We start from the raw sequence: 16,217 nt of genomic DNA, 5'->3' as shown, positions 1-16,217 counted from the left end.
GTCCAGCACAACACTTCAACCACCTTCCATAGATGTTCATGACAGTTTCATGTGAATTGTTGACTGGCTTTGCCGTTTACAATCTGCCTGCTCCCAAGTGCTGGACATAACAATCTGTCCTTTGCCAGACTTACTCACATCAGTACATTCCCAATTTTCAGTACATGTAGTTGCTAGAATGATTCCCCATTTGCTCTATTCTGCTCACACATTTCCCGGACCACATCATGTGCTCGCAGCACTACCAGGCAGTATTCAGTCTCATGCTGCACAATGGTCACAATGCTTCAGCTCATCAGTGTAAACTAATCACCATCGGGTGTGAAAGTCATGGAAGAGACAGATAAAATCTTATGGCTGACTAAGGGTTGAACTACAGGCCTTAGTTTGCCATTCACCCAATGAGTCAAACATATACATTAGTTACTTCATATAGCATGCAAGGAAAACAAGATTTAGTGAAAGTAATGGTATCAGAGCTAAAAGAAAAAAGTGTTTCACAGACAACGTTAATGCTACAAGAGACAATAAAAGTGAATGATGTCAGTGCACATGTAAGGATACAGATGTCTGTCACGAACACTTGGCGCCTCTCGTAACGCTCGTATACCTTGCCCTGAATATGTACCGTTGTGCCCAGATCCAAAAGTTCACGTGCTGCGTCAGCTTTTGTCATCACTTTTTCCATAAAAGAAAGTCTTGCCTGTGAAAACAAAATACCTATACAATGTTTTCTTGCAAATTAGGTTTTCAGCCACAATAAACATTTTAACAGTTGTTATTTTCTGCTTACAGTTGCTATTCCATTCAAAATGTTGGTTTTTTAAAATATTCATCAGGTTTCACAATCACACAGAAATTAATACTAAAAAACAAACAGAGAAATAGATTCCACTCAAAAAAGTTTCTGTTCAATGTGTGGTCAGGTACTATGATGCATATGACATGTATCAAGTGTATAGATTACTAGTGTTGGGGTATGTAATGGTGGATAAAATAAATACCCTAGACACTCGTTAACATAGCAGTTCCTTGCATACATAGGTGCCAGATAATGGAACTGCTGGGTTATTAAATGTGTATGATTTTCTTCTTCTTTCTTTTTTTCTTTGCGTCATCTAAGGACCACACACCAGTTTCAATGCTTCCTTCTTTGTTGTTCTTCCTTTTTCCTCCAGTATTCTTTCATCTTTTCACTATGTATCCTTTTTCTCTCCTCAGACCATTTTGACCCTGTCTTCTTCTCCCTCTTGCCTTGGAATCCTTCCATTTTTAACACTTTCCTCTTGAAACTCTCTTTTTCTGTTGCATCTCTTTCACTTATGTTGTTTCTTTCCAAATCTTTCCTAACTTCTTGAATCCAGACTATTGTTGACTTCTTGTCCCAAAAATATTTAAAAATCTGTTTGGTTAAACTGTTGCTGTTCATTCTGTATAAGTGTCCAAAAAATAGCAGTCACCTCTTTCGTAGTGTTTCATTTACGTTTTCTATGTCGCGATAAACTACTACACTGCTTCTTAATTTCCATACCTCTGTATTTTTTGGTGGTCCAAGTATTTTTTGAATGGTTTTTCTTTCTAGGACTTCAAGTCTGTGTAATTTGTAGTTGAGTACTAAACGTTCACTTGCATAAAGACATTCTGGTTTTACTACTGTGTTGTAGTGCTGTATCTTCAAATTTTTAGACAGACACCTTTTGTTGTAGACATTCCTAGTTATTCCATAAGCTCTCTCCATTTTATGTACTTTTTCTTCTATAGCGAATTTTTCTAAGCCATTGCCTTGGATAGTTGTATATGATTTTATTATTATTATTATTATTATTATTATTATTATTATTATTCAGGGGACATATACTTCATTAAATCCAAAGATGCTATTTTAAAAATACCCAAAGATACAATTCTAAAAACATAGGGGATATATTTTGTTAAGTCCAAAGATACATTTATTTTCAAAGAAAACTTTTTCTTGAATGTTTATGTAGTTATACAGCAGTATCACTCACTATGAAACTTTTAACTGTCGCAAAGATGATATGCGATGGGAAATGCTTTATTGCATAAACTCTTTACAAGCACTACTTCAGTACTGTGTGTATCTGTTTATTGCATAATGTACTCCAGGAAGATGTCTGTAGCTTCAGCACCAGCAGTGTGAGAAATCTTCATGCTCTCTCCTCTGATGTCCTCTTCTTCACCACTATCATCAATACTTTCCTGCACACTTTTGATTATTTCTTTGTCTGTTAAACTTTGGCCTTTCTCACAGTCTTCCTCAATGAGCCACTTAGCAATATCATCTTCATCAATATCGCCTCTTCCTGGAAGCATGTGGAACATGTCAGTGTGCAAAGTATCAGCAGTTGATGATTCCGAACTGACTGGCTCATCACTGTTGTTCAGTACTGAATTCAACTCTGCATCAATAGATGGCCTCACTTATCTTCAGGTCTTCATTATCGTAGTGCTCTCCACTTTACGCTTTGCTTCGGCTGCTTGGAAAACAACATCACATGAGTTGATTGCTTTCCACACCTTCAGCATAGTACAGAAGTTTTCACATTCGTTCAGCAAGAAGACAATTTTGATAATGACATTTAGTTGATTCCAAAATTCTCTTCGTGCTGAAGCAAGACTGTCAAACTGAATGATGGAAGAGACATTGGTATTTGTATACTAGCAAACTTTACAGTCAAATCAGATGGATGACTGACAACATTGTCAATAACAGGGAGAGCTTTCAATGTAAGATTTTTCTTCTTCAGCTCTTTTCTCGCTGTTGGTGCAAAACTTTAGTGGAACCACCAAGAGAATACTTCTCTGTCTGTGTACAGTTTCTTCTAAGTGCAACATTGCACTGGTAGTGTATTTATGTCACTGTGTCGAAAACAAAGTGGTTGTTGGGATTTCCCAGTCAGCACAAGCGGTAGTTCATGACTCCCATTTGCATCACAACACACCATTAAGATTACAAGCTGTTTCGGTTGTTTCCACCCACGAGCTTACTTCTTATTCTTGGCAGCTAATGCTTTTGAAGAAAGCATCTTGAAAAACAGCCCAGTTTCATCAGCATTGTACAAGGCATCATCAGTTACATCCTCTTCCTCTATTATCTTCTGTATCTCATTTACAAACTCATCTACATCTCCTTTGTCAGCCAAGTGACTTTCCCCGGTGACTGTCAGCTGCCAATGGCTGTGTCGTTTTTTCCAGTTGGATAACCAACCCTCTGTTACTGCTAACAAGTTGTGTGTACTTTCATAACTGCACTGTTCAAACCTCCATTCTCACACTTTCGCACAACCCTACATTTTCCCAATTCACTATCCATTCGGGTTGCATATTGTTGAATAACATCATCTTTCTTCTTGATGTCTCAAATAGTCACTCGTCCCTAGATTGTACTTGTCAGCAATGACTTTCTGTGAAGAACTTCGTTTCAACTTATCTAAAATGTCAAGGTGTAGCATAACTTGTTTCCTTTTAGAAGAAATGATTCTGAACTGTAAAGAATGCCACAATTTCAAATATGCACAGCATTGTTTAACTTTGTAGTTCACTAACAATATTGTTGTTCATGATAATTCATTGTTGTGTACCATTTTCGATTTGGGCCAGATTACTGAGAGGATACACTAATGAGGGCCGGGTAAGTGAGAGTTTAGTGTATTTCAATTTGGACACATTTCTTTCAGTAAAACAGTAGCTTCTTTAAATGCCACCCTGAAAAGAAAACCAGGAAGGTGTGGCCTGTCGACTACTATAATAATGATGATGATGATGATGATGATGATGATGATGATGAGCGCTTTATGGAGACAAACCAAGTCTTTCCTTGAATGTAATTTCTTGAGGTGATGGCCCACGGGCACATATTACACACTTTATAAAGAGTGTTGGGCAATGCCAAATAAGGTCACCCCTCGGAACCAGAGCTTGACTACATCATAGTTCCATTAAAACATGAAGTAGCAGATGTTTATGTCCTTTACACTCATCAATCCACAAAAAAAAGGTCATGACATTAATAACTTAATGTGCGATAACAGACAAGAAAACCATTTTGATAGGTGACTGTGGGACTAGTAGTTTAAGTTTAATGCAAATTAAGGTATCATCCCATCTCCTCCCTACACGTCTGAGAGACTTTTAATAGCTAATCAGTCCGTGTAGCCAAGCACATACCTCAGTTATGATCTTAGCATTTTAACAGCAGTTTTGTTCTTTTACACAGGTGGAATTGAGAGTGTTTGTTTACTCATTCTCCCCAAACATATAGTCTGGTTACTTTTTCTCCTACTATTCTATTTTACTAATCTGTATATCACCATTCATAACATCAATCTTTCTAAAACATTAGCTTTCCGACAAAGAAACACAACACGAACAGAACAGACTGGTTACGGCAGTGGCACGGTCGGGAGCGCTGCTCCTGTTACAGGTGGAACTGGTCTACTGACAGCCTGTCATGTACAAACTCAACCACCGCAGTTTTATTTTCAGAATACTGTTCTCTCATTTCATGCTTAAGTTGTACCAATAAAAACAATGAATTAGTGTATGTACATGTCCACTAACTGTACATCTGAGTGATAACGGGAAAGGGAAGTGGAGCACAAGAAACAGAAGAGCAAAACAAATTACTGACAAAACAATGAAGGTGAAGAATCATAGACCTGTGGAACTGTAGACCATCCTAAAGTGAGCATCAACTGTCGTCGAACATGTTGTGCTCACCGGCATGGTATACCACTAGATGACTACACTCACTGTTGGTCAAATTCTGTTAGTGCCCATTCATACTAGTGGACAGCCATTTAGCAGTCACTTCTACATTGAGCTATGCTGTCATAGACCAAATCTGATTCAGATACTGCATTCTCAGTGATCTTACTGGATTGGACAAAATCATATAAACACATGGTATAAACATTTCATTTATGGATTTTTTTCCAATTTTTCTGTAATACACGACTTTGTTTATGCATTTGCTGTTTTCTTCAAATCCTCTCAAAAGTAATTGGAAAATAATATGCTACCCAGATACAAAATTTTATTGCAAAATGTGAGAGTATTTTTCAATTACAGATCTGGCTTCCAGCAAGAGAAAAAAATTTGCTGATAAGATTAGCTTATTACTAGACAAGAAGAATAAAGCTGCAGAAATCTTCTGTGACCGTATAAAAGCTTCTAAACTGGTAAACCACATCCTGCTCATCTGCAAATTACATAGGTATGCAATTAGGGGCAGGACTCTACAATGACTTATTTCAAACATTTATAACAGGATAAAAAGACTAATTATCTCTTCAAGTATAGAAACTTTTCCTTTTACATGGATATCAATACAAGGTGTCCCCAAGGTCCTATTTGAGGACCTATTCCGTTTTTGTTTTATGTGAATCATTTGCCCATAAATATTAATTGCCCATTTTGTTTGCAGATGATACTTCTATAGTAACTGAAAGTCATGAAGCAGAAAAGATTCTGATTGCATTATTAATACACATGACGGCGTATAATCATGGTTTCTGCTAAATGGGTTGACCTTGAACATTACAGAAATTCATATGGTACAGTTCACGAATGTCTCAGTTCATTGTTGGGATTAAATCTACATAACAATGTAGACAAGAATAAACATGTTGAGTAGCTGGCTAGTAAGTTGTGCAGCTTTGCATCTGCATTATAAATATTAAGCAGTGTTACTGAGGTGAACTAACGAAAAACTGTACTCCACAGTTACTTTTTGTCAATCACAAGGTGTGACAATGGTTTTTGGGGAAATTAACGAACATACTATGCATACTGAAAATCATTATGAACACATGTGCCCAACATTCAAGTGTGTCATGTTGCTATTATTTAGAAACCTATACCTCCCTGCACATCTATAAAATTATCATGTTCGTATAAAGCAAATCAGAGCTTTTTTTACTGATAGCCATTTTGACCATTCATGTAACACACAAAATAAAGATAATTTTACACTCCCTGTTCAAAGCTGAAAATTACATGCTCAGATTCCCAACATGCTTTGATGAAACCACAAAAAATGAAAATATGTGTGTTATATGCAAGAAGGCAGGTCCACTCCAAAAAGGAAATAAAGAAAGAATGAAGAAAAAGAAGAAGCTATATGATATCCTACATCAGAGATTCTACTGCACAGCCAAAGAGTTCATGAAGAATGGACTAACAGTTCGAGCAGGATGTACATCACTATTATTCTTCATTGACTAAACAACAAAACATGCACTAATATTAAAACACTGCTGCCTCTCTCTACCTAAAGTTTTATACTAGCGAACTCGTATTATGGTACACATCTGACTTTTGCTTTGCACACCAATCACAGTATACGAAAGTAATGCTAGAACAAGCGCTGACAACTGCTTTGGGAATTTCTTTATTGTGCTACAAGTTTTGAACAGAAAGATCATAATCAGGCTAAAGAACAGACCATTGATATGCAGATGTATAAGTCATCATAATTTTGATAATGATCATTACATGCTCAAACACCAACTGTTGAGGAAATGTGTATTCTACATCTGCAAGACTACTCTGCAATACACACTTAAGCACCTGGCAGAGGGCTCACAAAACTACCTTCAGACTATTTCTCTGCCGTTCCACTCCCTAGCACCACATGGGAAAAATGAATACTTAAAACTTTATATATGAGCTGTGATTTCTCTTATTTTATTTCGATGATCATTTCTACGCTTGTAGATTGCCAACAGTAACATATGTTCACATTCAGAAGAGAAAGTTGGTGATTGAAATTTCATGGAAAGATCTCCTCCATGACACAGTTGAAATTGGCCAAGATTGACTGACAAGCAAGAGAATCTTGTCACGAAAGTCTACACTTGAAAATAAACGAACATCCATCATCTCTCATAGAGTTGAAACATTTTATTTGTCAGTAATGCTAAAAAAAAAAAAAAGCATTGACCACCATTGAGGATTTAGTTATTTGGCCACGATAAGTTGATCCTTCGTGCAGTAGCTGTCAAGAAGGGCAGAAGGCACGCCTTGTCCCTGCATGAGAACTGCTTAGGGGATAGCGGTGAGTGGAAGGCAGCGCTGACTTCTTCCCGCAATGCTGAAACCCTTACTTATGTTTTGTGCTTACATGAAAGCAGAGGTGACACATGCAGAAATATTTGCAGCACTCAGACAAATGAATCTCTTCCAACTAGTGCAAATTTTCCTCATTACTGGAAGAACCAGTAAAAAGGATTAACTAATCGTGACCAAACAGTACACGAATAGTCACTCGAAATGATGCAGGCTGTTCTCCACAGCAAAACTGATCTTTCAGCATGTTAGGATTAAAAATAATATTAATGATTTTAGTGAAGTTCCAGGATACACATCATGGAGCAAGAGCCAGCATTGAAATGTTAACAACCAGTGCAGACAGCAATGTCATTTCAAAAGCAATATATTCAAATGAAGATTTCCTTTTCTTGTTCTTTCCACTGTTTGAATCTATTTGATCAGCTTTTGTTGGAGATTATCAATATTCTATGGATCAACATACAGCAAGATAACAGAAAAGAAAGGCAAACAAAATGTTAAAATCAGCAAATAACTGTGACACGCGAGAAATAGGATCGTCACAGAGTGATACTGGACAGACGTCCATAATAGCTCTTGTAAATAATGAAGAATTTAAATATTTTAATACTGGTGATTTGTAAACCACAACTAATCAGAGAAATAATAAAACTTCATAACTTGCCTGCTTCACGTGAGCTGGCATAGGGGATTCAGCAATTCTCCTCTTTGAAAGCAGAAGTTCTTCATACCTGTCTTCATCTATTTTTAAGTTCTTATTAAGTTTGCATACAATGGCTCCTGTACCATCATCCACTGCAATACAAGAATACATCCATGAAAATCAATCCTACAAGTCTGTTTTATTTAACTATATATGACGGTAGTATCTGTTCCCGAAAGAACAGTTACCGTGGATGACCATGCAGCTTTGCTAGAAATGAAATGATAATTAAATGGACACCCTAGCTGCAAACAGGCGTTGATGTACTTCATTGGGGACATGTTGAAAATGTGTGCCCCGACCGGGACTCGAACCCAGGATCTCCTGCTTACATGGCAGACGCTCTATCCATCTGAGACACCGCGGGCACAGAGGATAGTGCGTCTGTACGGACTTATCCCTTGCACGCTCCCCGTGAGATCCACATTCCCAACATGTCCACACCACTACATTCGTAGTGCGCCTAATGGAGCCTAATAGCAGGAGATCCCGGGTTCGAGTCCCGGTCGGGGCATACATTTTCAACATGTCCCCAATGAAGTACATCAACGCCTGTTTGCAGCTAGGGTGTCCATTTAATTATCATTTCATTGTTTTATTTAACATTCAAATAAAACTATCTAATGGCAAAAGTGCATTTACGGTGTCAGCGGCTGGTGTATGGCATGCTTATGTTGGTAATACCTTGTGTGATAAGGATGGGAACTGATTACAAGAAACTGTGGGTCAGTTGGTGGTAGCAAATCAGAATGCTCCTTTGTAATTTTCTATGGTTTGTAAATAAAGTTATCTGGTATTTTGCTCTATTAGGTAAGAATTTAATCATGCCAGTGCAGTTTTTGGCAAAATAAGAGCGACAAGTATGTTATTGGTATGACAAATGTATGTCTCAGGCTACATTATACATCAGTCTGTTATAGCATAATTTTTTTTTTTTTTTTTTTTAGACCCTGTGGTTTTCCCACCTCACAAGTAAATTATCACATCCCAACCTAACCTAGGCCTCAGGCCACACTACAAGTCAGTCTGTCAGAAGATCAATTTTTCTTCCATTCACATTCGTTGGCTTTGTGAACTCTCATCCAAATTGTCACATTCAAACTAACGTAAGCCTCAGGTCAGTGTATCAGCACATCTACATTTTTTCCATACACCAAATAAGAACGAAAAGCAGTAACTAACCTTAAAATTTATAATAACCATACCAGTAAATGTTATTCCGGCACTCTCATATCTAAAACAGATGTAATCAAATTATATCTTCTGCTGAAAGAAACCATTAGATTCATTAATTCTCATTGGCTACCATAGTATATATCACCTGATTGGCTATGATGAATGGCAATGAACTGCCAACATCAGCATGCAACGCAAGAGCCCCTGACACTTTAGCTCTAGCCAATCTACCAATGTAGAAACTTGTGGCAAATTCGAATCATATGATAATGTGTTTAGAGTGTAGATACTGGCAACAGTTCCTCAACTACCGCTGCAAGTCCTTGTGGCTGCATCTCAGCCTGAAAGTAATACTCAACAACAAAATAAGAAACTGGTAGATCCACATCCAAGACATGTTTTGCCCTATTTTCTAAAGTTGTTAACAATAATGTTATCAAACTATCAACTAATACACACAGTGAATAAAGGTTCTTAAACTCACAGTAAACCCCCCAAAGCATACTTATTATGAATGTTGTGTTGGGTATCCTAATCTATTACAAAACTATTCACAGAAAGATTAAAAAAGCTCTCTAAAACAATGGTGGTATTAATGGGAGCTTTCAAGGATTGTTTGTGTTTACCTCCACTACCAGCTGACTTAGTCAATTTGAAACAACTGTTGCATTAATTACTCCAGAAATATTGATCAATGTATGGGAATTATGATGATGTTTGGAGCTCACGGGCACTCAACGGTGAGGTCATCAGCATCCTTACACTCGTTAACACAAATAAATGTGGCTAAAATTTCAAAAATTGTTCCACACTCATGCACCCGAATCGACCACACAATCACTCTATCTTATATGGTCTAAAACAACGGAGGAAGAGTAAAAGTAACTATACATGAGATTGAAACACACTTAAAATGACGAGGGAGGTAAAAGATACACATAGTCAAATGTCACTGGCTGACTACCTATAAATAATATGGGTGAGTCAGAAACCCTGTTAACAAATTAAAACCATCTCCCTAAAATATTGGGACAAATGTTGGACAATTTACAAACCTTTAAAACTCGAACCAAATTCATTTGAATGTTACCTAAAACATGGGTCACGTCCATCGGCAAATCTGCCGCAGCCCACTGGTCGGAAAATAAAACACAGTCCAATAAAATTTGACGCACAGTGATCTGTATGCCACAAGCACCACACACTGCAGTGTCCTCTTGCCGGACCAAGAAGCCATGCGTCTTAGGGCTGTGGCCTATACGAGGATGAGTAAGGATATCGTCCTGTTGACATGGCTGGAAAGATGTATGCCATAGCCGCATTGTGGGTTTTACTAAATGTAGTTCCCTGTCTGTTACTTCCAGCCACTCTTCCTCCCACCGATGCAGGACTCTGGAGCTCAACAGCAAGGTTACAGCATGCACACTCAAATACCTGGGTATCAAAACACGCCTCATTGGTTGCTACATCTGCCCTTTAATTCCCTGTAAGTCCCATGTGACCTGGTACCCAGCAGAAAGACCCACCTTCTCCAGTCATGGTATTTGGAGGAGGGCATCCTGAATATTCTGGACTACTTTATCTGCTGGGTACAAATGTTTCAGACAGTGAAGGGGGCTCAGAGAATCGGAACAGACAAGAAATTTAGCACTGGAAGAATGTCTCATCTGCTCCAATGCCCGCAAGATCGCATATGATTTGGCATCGAACACAGTAAAATCTTGAGGCAATCAGGGCTTGTGGACATGATACACAAAAATAACAGAGCAACCAAGAGTCCCCCCCATTTCAACCCACCTGTAAAGACAGCTACATAGTTGCAGTGGTTGTATAAAATATCAGAAAACACTGTATGGGAAACAGAAGCAGGAATGCAATCTCTTCCGTACTGCGCCAAATCTAAAATTACACTGGGCCTCTCCAGTAACCAGGGTAACAGACGGTTAAAACCCTGGATTTGGAGCCGTACTTGCTCCACACAGAGTGACTCCAGCACACGCTGCATGCAGATTCCAAATGGCATTATGGCTCATGGATAGTTGGTGAAAAGGCGTTTCAGAGGCAGGTGAGCAACAGTACGATATACAGGTGAAGTCGGAGCTGTGAGGGACTTACGTGCCTGATGCACTGTGAGGACCTGCCACCAGATGGTAAGTGGTGGTTTCCCGGTCTCAGCACAGAGACTGGGTATGGGAATGATCCTATAAGCACCCATGGCCAGCTGAATCCCTCATGGTGAGCAGCGTCAATGATCTTCGAATCGAAGGCCTCACCGAACCGTACACAGTGCACCCATAGTCCAGCTGCAAGTGCACAAAAGCCCCTGAAATCCCGTTTTGGCAGCCCATTCCTCTAACCTCTGCAATGTATGTTGCAACTGACAGCTCTCGCTCTCGCAACACTGGAGGAATAGAAAACAACAAAATTGTCCACAAATAAAGAGCACGGTACAGGACTCCTTATCACAGACATGATACTGTTTATGGCTACAGTGAAGAGGGTAACACTTAAAATATCGAATAGTCCACGGGTGTACTGCCGGTCCATAGCGTCCAACGGGCACAATATTTCGGCGATCAGAAATTTCACCATCATCAGGTGCGCTGACGAACTGAGCTCCTGAGGGCGGGTGGCCGTATTAAATCCCCTCCCCTCACAAGGCATTCTCTCCACCGTCCGTGCCCACCCGTCAGTGGCCGCTGAGACACTGGCGTCGGTGTAATTGCCTCGTCTGCCCTAGTCGCCCATTCATTTCCTTTGCTGAGTGTCTTTTTAATTAGACTCAGTGCTGGTACCCATGCCCTGCTGAGGTTGTAGCCGCAATGTCGGTTGATAAGTCCGTCCCTGGTACGAATTTCGGTAGCCTCTCTAACAACGCTGTCCCAGTATTTAGATGTCTTTGCCAAGACCCTGGTATGTTGGTAGTCCATTTCATGATTTTCGGACAAACAGTGCTCTGCGGCCGCCGATTTGTTGGAGTACCCAAGTCGAGTGTACCTCTGATGGTCTCGGCAACGATCTTCGATGGTGCGCACTGTCTGTCCAACGTAAGTCTTCCCACATTGACACGGAATCTGGTATATGCCGGCCTTCTGCATAGGAACCAGCATAGAGTCTAATTAAAAAGATGCTCACCAAAGGAAACGAAGGGGCAACTAGCGAGGACAAGGCAAATACACCAATGCCACCACAGATGCCGATGCCAGCGTCTAGGTGTGCGAGCACGGACTGCGGAGAGAACGCCTCACGAGGGGAGGGGATTTAATACGACTGCCCGCCCTCAGGAGCTCAGTTCTTCAGCACACCTGACGATGGCGACATGTCTGATCGCCGAAATATTGTGCCCGTTGGACGCTATGGACCAGCGGTACACCCGTGGACTGTTCGAGGAAGAAATACGCCGGGAGAAACTGAAAAATCACACTCAAAACACTGTCCTGAGGGACACCATTCTCCTGCTCAAATGAATTTGACAGCGAGTCACCAACTCCAGTCCTAAAAAATCACTGAGACAGGAAAGACCGTAAGAAGATGGAGAGGTGACCATAAAAACCCCATTGATGCAGTTGTGCGAGAATACTGTGTCCCCAAGTAGTGTCATATGTCTTACTGATATCAAAGAAGATGCCAGTACAGTTACATTTACGTAGGTCAGATTATCGACAGAAGACTGAAATCTCCGAAATCCACATACAGTGGCTAAGAAGTTACCTGGTCTCTAACAAACAGACTGCGTGACAAATAGACGTTCGCTCCAGGGTCTTTCCTACAAAGCCCATTAAGGTGGTGGTCCTGTAAGTACTGCGAGATGTGTGATCTTTTCCTAGTTTGAGGAGAGGTGCCAGAACTGCCTCCCTCCATGAGTTGGAGAAGTCTGCCATATAAGATTAAAACATTTGAAAATGATTTCCCTTGATGCCATTGGAAAATGTTGAAGCATGCAGTACCAGATTTGGTCGTGATGGAGCAGTGTCACAAGTCTCAGACAGTGCCGATTTCAGCTCCCACATAGAGAAAGGAGAGCTGTAAGTTTCAGAAACGTTGGATCTGAAGTCCAACTGACCCTCTCTACACTCGCATAGTAGCGACAAAACGGAAGATCTTGGCTTGCATTGGCAATAGTTTTTGCAAAATGCTCTGCCAGCATCTGAGTGATATCTCCTGGTGTTGTTTGGAGATACATATTTCAGTACTGCTGCTATTGGTAAACAACAGAGTTTACGGGAAATCTTTCAGATGGCTTCACATACTTTCGTAAAACAAGTGGAACAGTTTATAGAGACCAGGAACGCTTGCACAACTTTTCCTTGCTCTCCTTAATTATGTGTCTAGCCTTGGCTCTCACGACTCGAAAGGCTATGTTATTTGCTGCACGGCGGCATTTACATTGTCGAAGAACTGCATACCTGTCCCAGATTGCTGAATGGCACTCATCTGTCCACCAAGGTACAGGTCACCTCCTAAGATGACCAGAGAACTTTGGGATGGATAAGTCAGGGGCAGGATGGATCACTCGTGTGATGTGGTCCACCAATTCTTGGACTCTGTTGCAATGTTCGAACACAGCCAGCCGGCTGAACGGCATCCAGGTAGCCCTGCTGACCACCCATTTTGGTGGGTTCTGATGAAGCAATCCTCCATGCAGTAGGTTAATGCAGAGTGGGAAATGGGCACTGGAATGAAGGTCATCAATGACTTCCCACTCAACAGTGTCTACCAGCACTGGACATCAGAGAGAGAGAGAGAGAGAGAGAGAGAGAGAGAGAGGTTAATGGCTGAGAATGAACCAGTTGTTGTTGTTGTTGTGGTCTTCAGTCCTGAGACTGGTTTGATGCAGCTCTCCATGCTACTCTATCCTGTGCAAGCTTCTTCATCTCCCAGTACCTACTGCAACCTACATCCTTCTGAATCTGCTTAGTGTATTCATCTCTTGGTCTCCCTCTACGATTTTTACCCTCCACGCTGCCCTCCAATGCTAAATTTGTGATCCCTTGATGCCTCAAAACATGTCCTACCAACCGATCCCTTCTTCTAGTCAAGTTGTGCCACAAACTTCTCTTCTCCCCAATCCTATTCAATACCTCCTCATTAGTTACGTGATCTACCCACCTTATCTTCAGCATTCTTCTGTAGCACCACATTTCAAAAGCTTCTATTCTCTTCTTGTCCAAACTATTTATCGCCCATGTTTCACTTCCATACATGGCTACACTCCATACAAATACTTTCAGAATCGACTTCCTGACACTTAAATCTATACTCGATGTTAACAAATTTCTCTTCTTCAGAAACGATTTCCTTGCCACTGCCAGTCTACATTTTATTTCCTCTCTACCTCGACCATCATCAGTTATTTTACTCCCTAAATAGCAAAACTCCTTTACTACTTTAAGTGTCTCATTTCCTAATCTAATTCCCTCAGTGTCACCCGATTTAATTTGACCACATTCCATTATCCTTGTTTTGCTTTTGTTGATGTTCATCTTACATCCTCCTTTCAAGACACTGTTCATTCCGTTCAACTGCTCTTCCAAGTCCTTTGCTGTCTCTGACAGAATTACAATGTCATCGGCGAACCTCAAAGTTTTTACTTCTTCTCCATGAATTTTAATACCTACTCCGAATTTTTCTTTTGCTTCCTTTACTGCTTGCTCAATATACAGATTGAATAACTGCTTCCCTTTCATGCCCCTAGACTCTTATAACTGCCATCTGGTTTCTGTACAAATTGTAAATAGCCTTTCGCTCCCTGTGTTTTACCCCTGCCACCTTCAGAATTTGAAAGAGAGTATTCCAGTTAACATTGTCAAAAGCTTTCTCTAAGTCTACAAATGCTAGAAACGTAAGTTTGCCTTTTCTTAATCTTTCTTCTAAGATAAGTCGTAAGGTTAGTGTTGCCTCACATGTTCCAACATTTCTACGGAATCCAAACTGATCTTCCCCGAGGTCTGCTTCTACCAGTTTTTCCATTCTTCTGTAAAGAATTCGCGTTAGCATTTTGCAGCTGTGACTTATTAAACTGATAGTTCGGTAATTTTCACATCTGTCAACACCTGCATTCTTTGGGATTGGAATTATTATATTCTTCTTGAAGTCTGAGGGTATTTCGCCTGTCTCATACATCTTGCTCACCAGATGGTAGAGTTTTGTCATGACTGGCTCTCCCAAGGCCATCAGTAGTTCTAACGGAATGTTGTCTATTCCCGGGGCCTTGTTTCGACTCAGGTCTTTCAGTGCTCTGTCAAACTCTTCACGCAGTATCTTATCTCCCATTTCGTCTTCATTTACATCCTCTTCCATTTCCATAATATTGTCCTCAAGTACATCGCCCTTGTATAAACCCTCTATATACTCCTTCCACCTTTCTGCCTTCCCTTCTTTGCTTAGAACTGGGTTGCCATCTGAGCTCTTGATATTCATACAAGTGGTTCTCTTCTTTCCAAAGGTCTCCTTAATTTTCCTGTAGGCAGTATCTATCTTACCCCTAGTGAGACAAGCCTCTACATCCTTACATTTGTCCTCTAGCCATCCCTGCTTAGCCATTTTGCACTTCCTGTCGATCTCATTTTTGAGACGTTTGTATTCCTTTTTGCCTGCTTCATTTACTGCATTTTTATATTTTCTCCTTTCATCAATTAAATTCAATATTTCTTCTGTTACCCAAGGATTTCTATTAGCCCTCGTCTTTTTACCTACTTGATCTTCTGCTGCCTTCACTACTTCATCCCTCAGAGCTACCCATTCTTCTTCTACTGTATTTCTTTCCCCCATTCCTGTCAATTGTTCCCTTATGCTCTCCCTCAAACTCTGTACAACCTCTGGTTCTTTCAGTTTATCCAGGTCCCATCTCCTTAAATTCCCACCTTTTTGCAGTTTCTTCAGTTTCAATCTGCAGTTCATAACCACTAGATTGTGGTCAGAATCCACATCTGCCCCTGGAAATGTCTTACAATTTAAAACCTGGTTCCTAAATCTCTGTCTTACCATTATATAATCTATCTGATACCTTTTAGTATCTCCAGGATTCTTCCAGGTATACAACCTTCTTTTATGATTCTTGAACCAAGTGTTAGCTATGATTAAGTTATGCTCTGTACGAAATTCTGCAAGGCAGCTTCCTCTTTCATTTCTTCCCCCCAATCCATATTCACCTACTATGTTTCCTTCTCTCCCTTTTCCTACTGACGAATTCCAGTCACCCATGACTATTAAATTTTCGTCTCCCTTCACTACCTGAATAATTTCT

General features: G+C 40.2%; 1 protein-coding gene across 4 annotated transcripts in view; it reads right to left on the bottom strand.

The window, feature by feature from the left end:
• Positions 1-16,217, bottom strand: part of LOC124550856 (CST complex subunit STN1-like) — a 30,050-nt gene that overhangs the window by 4,107 nt on the left and 9,726 nt on the right. For all 4 annotated transcript variants that reach the window (XM_047125595.1, XM_047125592.1, XM_047125593.1 and 1 more), the window contains exons 3-4: positions 7,757-7,887; positions 565-703 (exon numbers count right to left, since the gene is read on the bottom strand). In XM_047125595.1, the coding sequence (XP_046981551.1) occupies positions 565-703; positions 7,757-7,887 (270 nt within the window). The remainder of the gene's footprint in view (positions 1-564; positions 704-7,756; positions 7,888-16,217) is intronic.

The sequence above is a fragment of the Schistocerca americana genome, chromosome 9 (genome assembly GCF_021461395.2).
Source record: "Schistocerca americana isolate TAMUIC-IGC-003095 chromosome 9, iqSchAmer2.1, whole genome shotgun sequence".
Taxonomy (NCBI): Eukaryota; Metazoa; Arthropoda; class Insecta; order Orthoptera; family Acrididae; genus Schistocerca; species Schistocerca americana.
The sequence above is the reverse complement of the archived record's forward strand: the minus strand, read 5'-3'. Positions and strand labels throughout refer to the sequence as shown.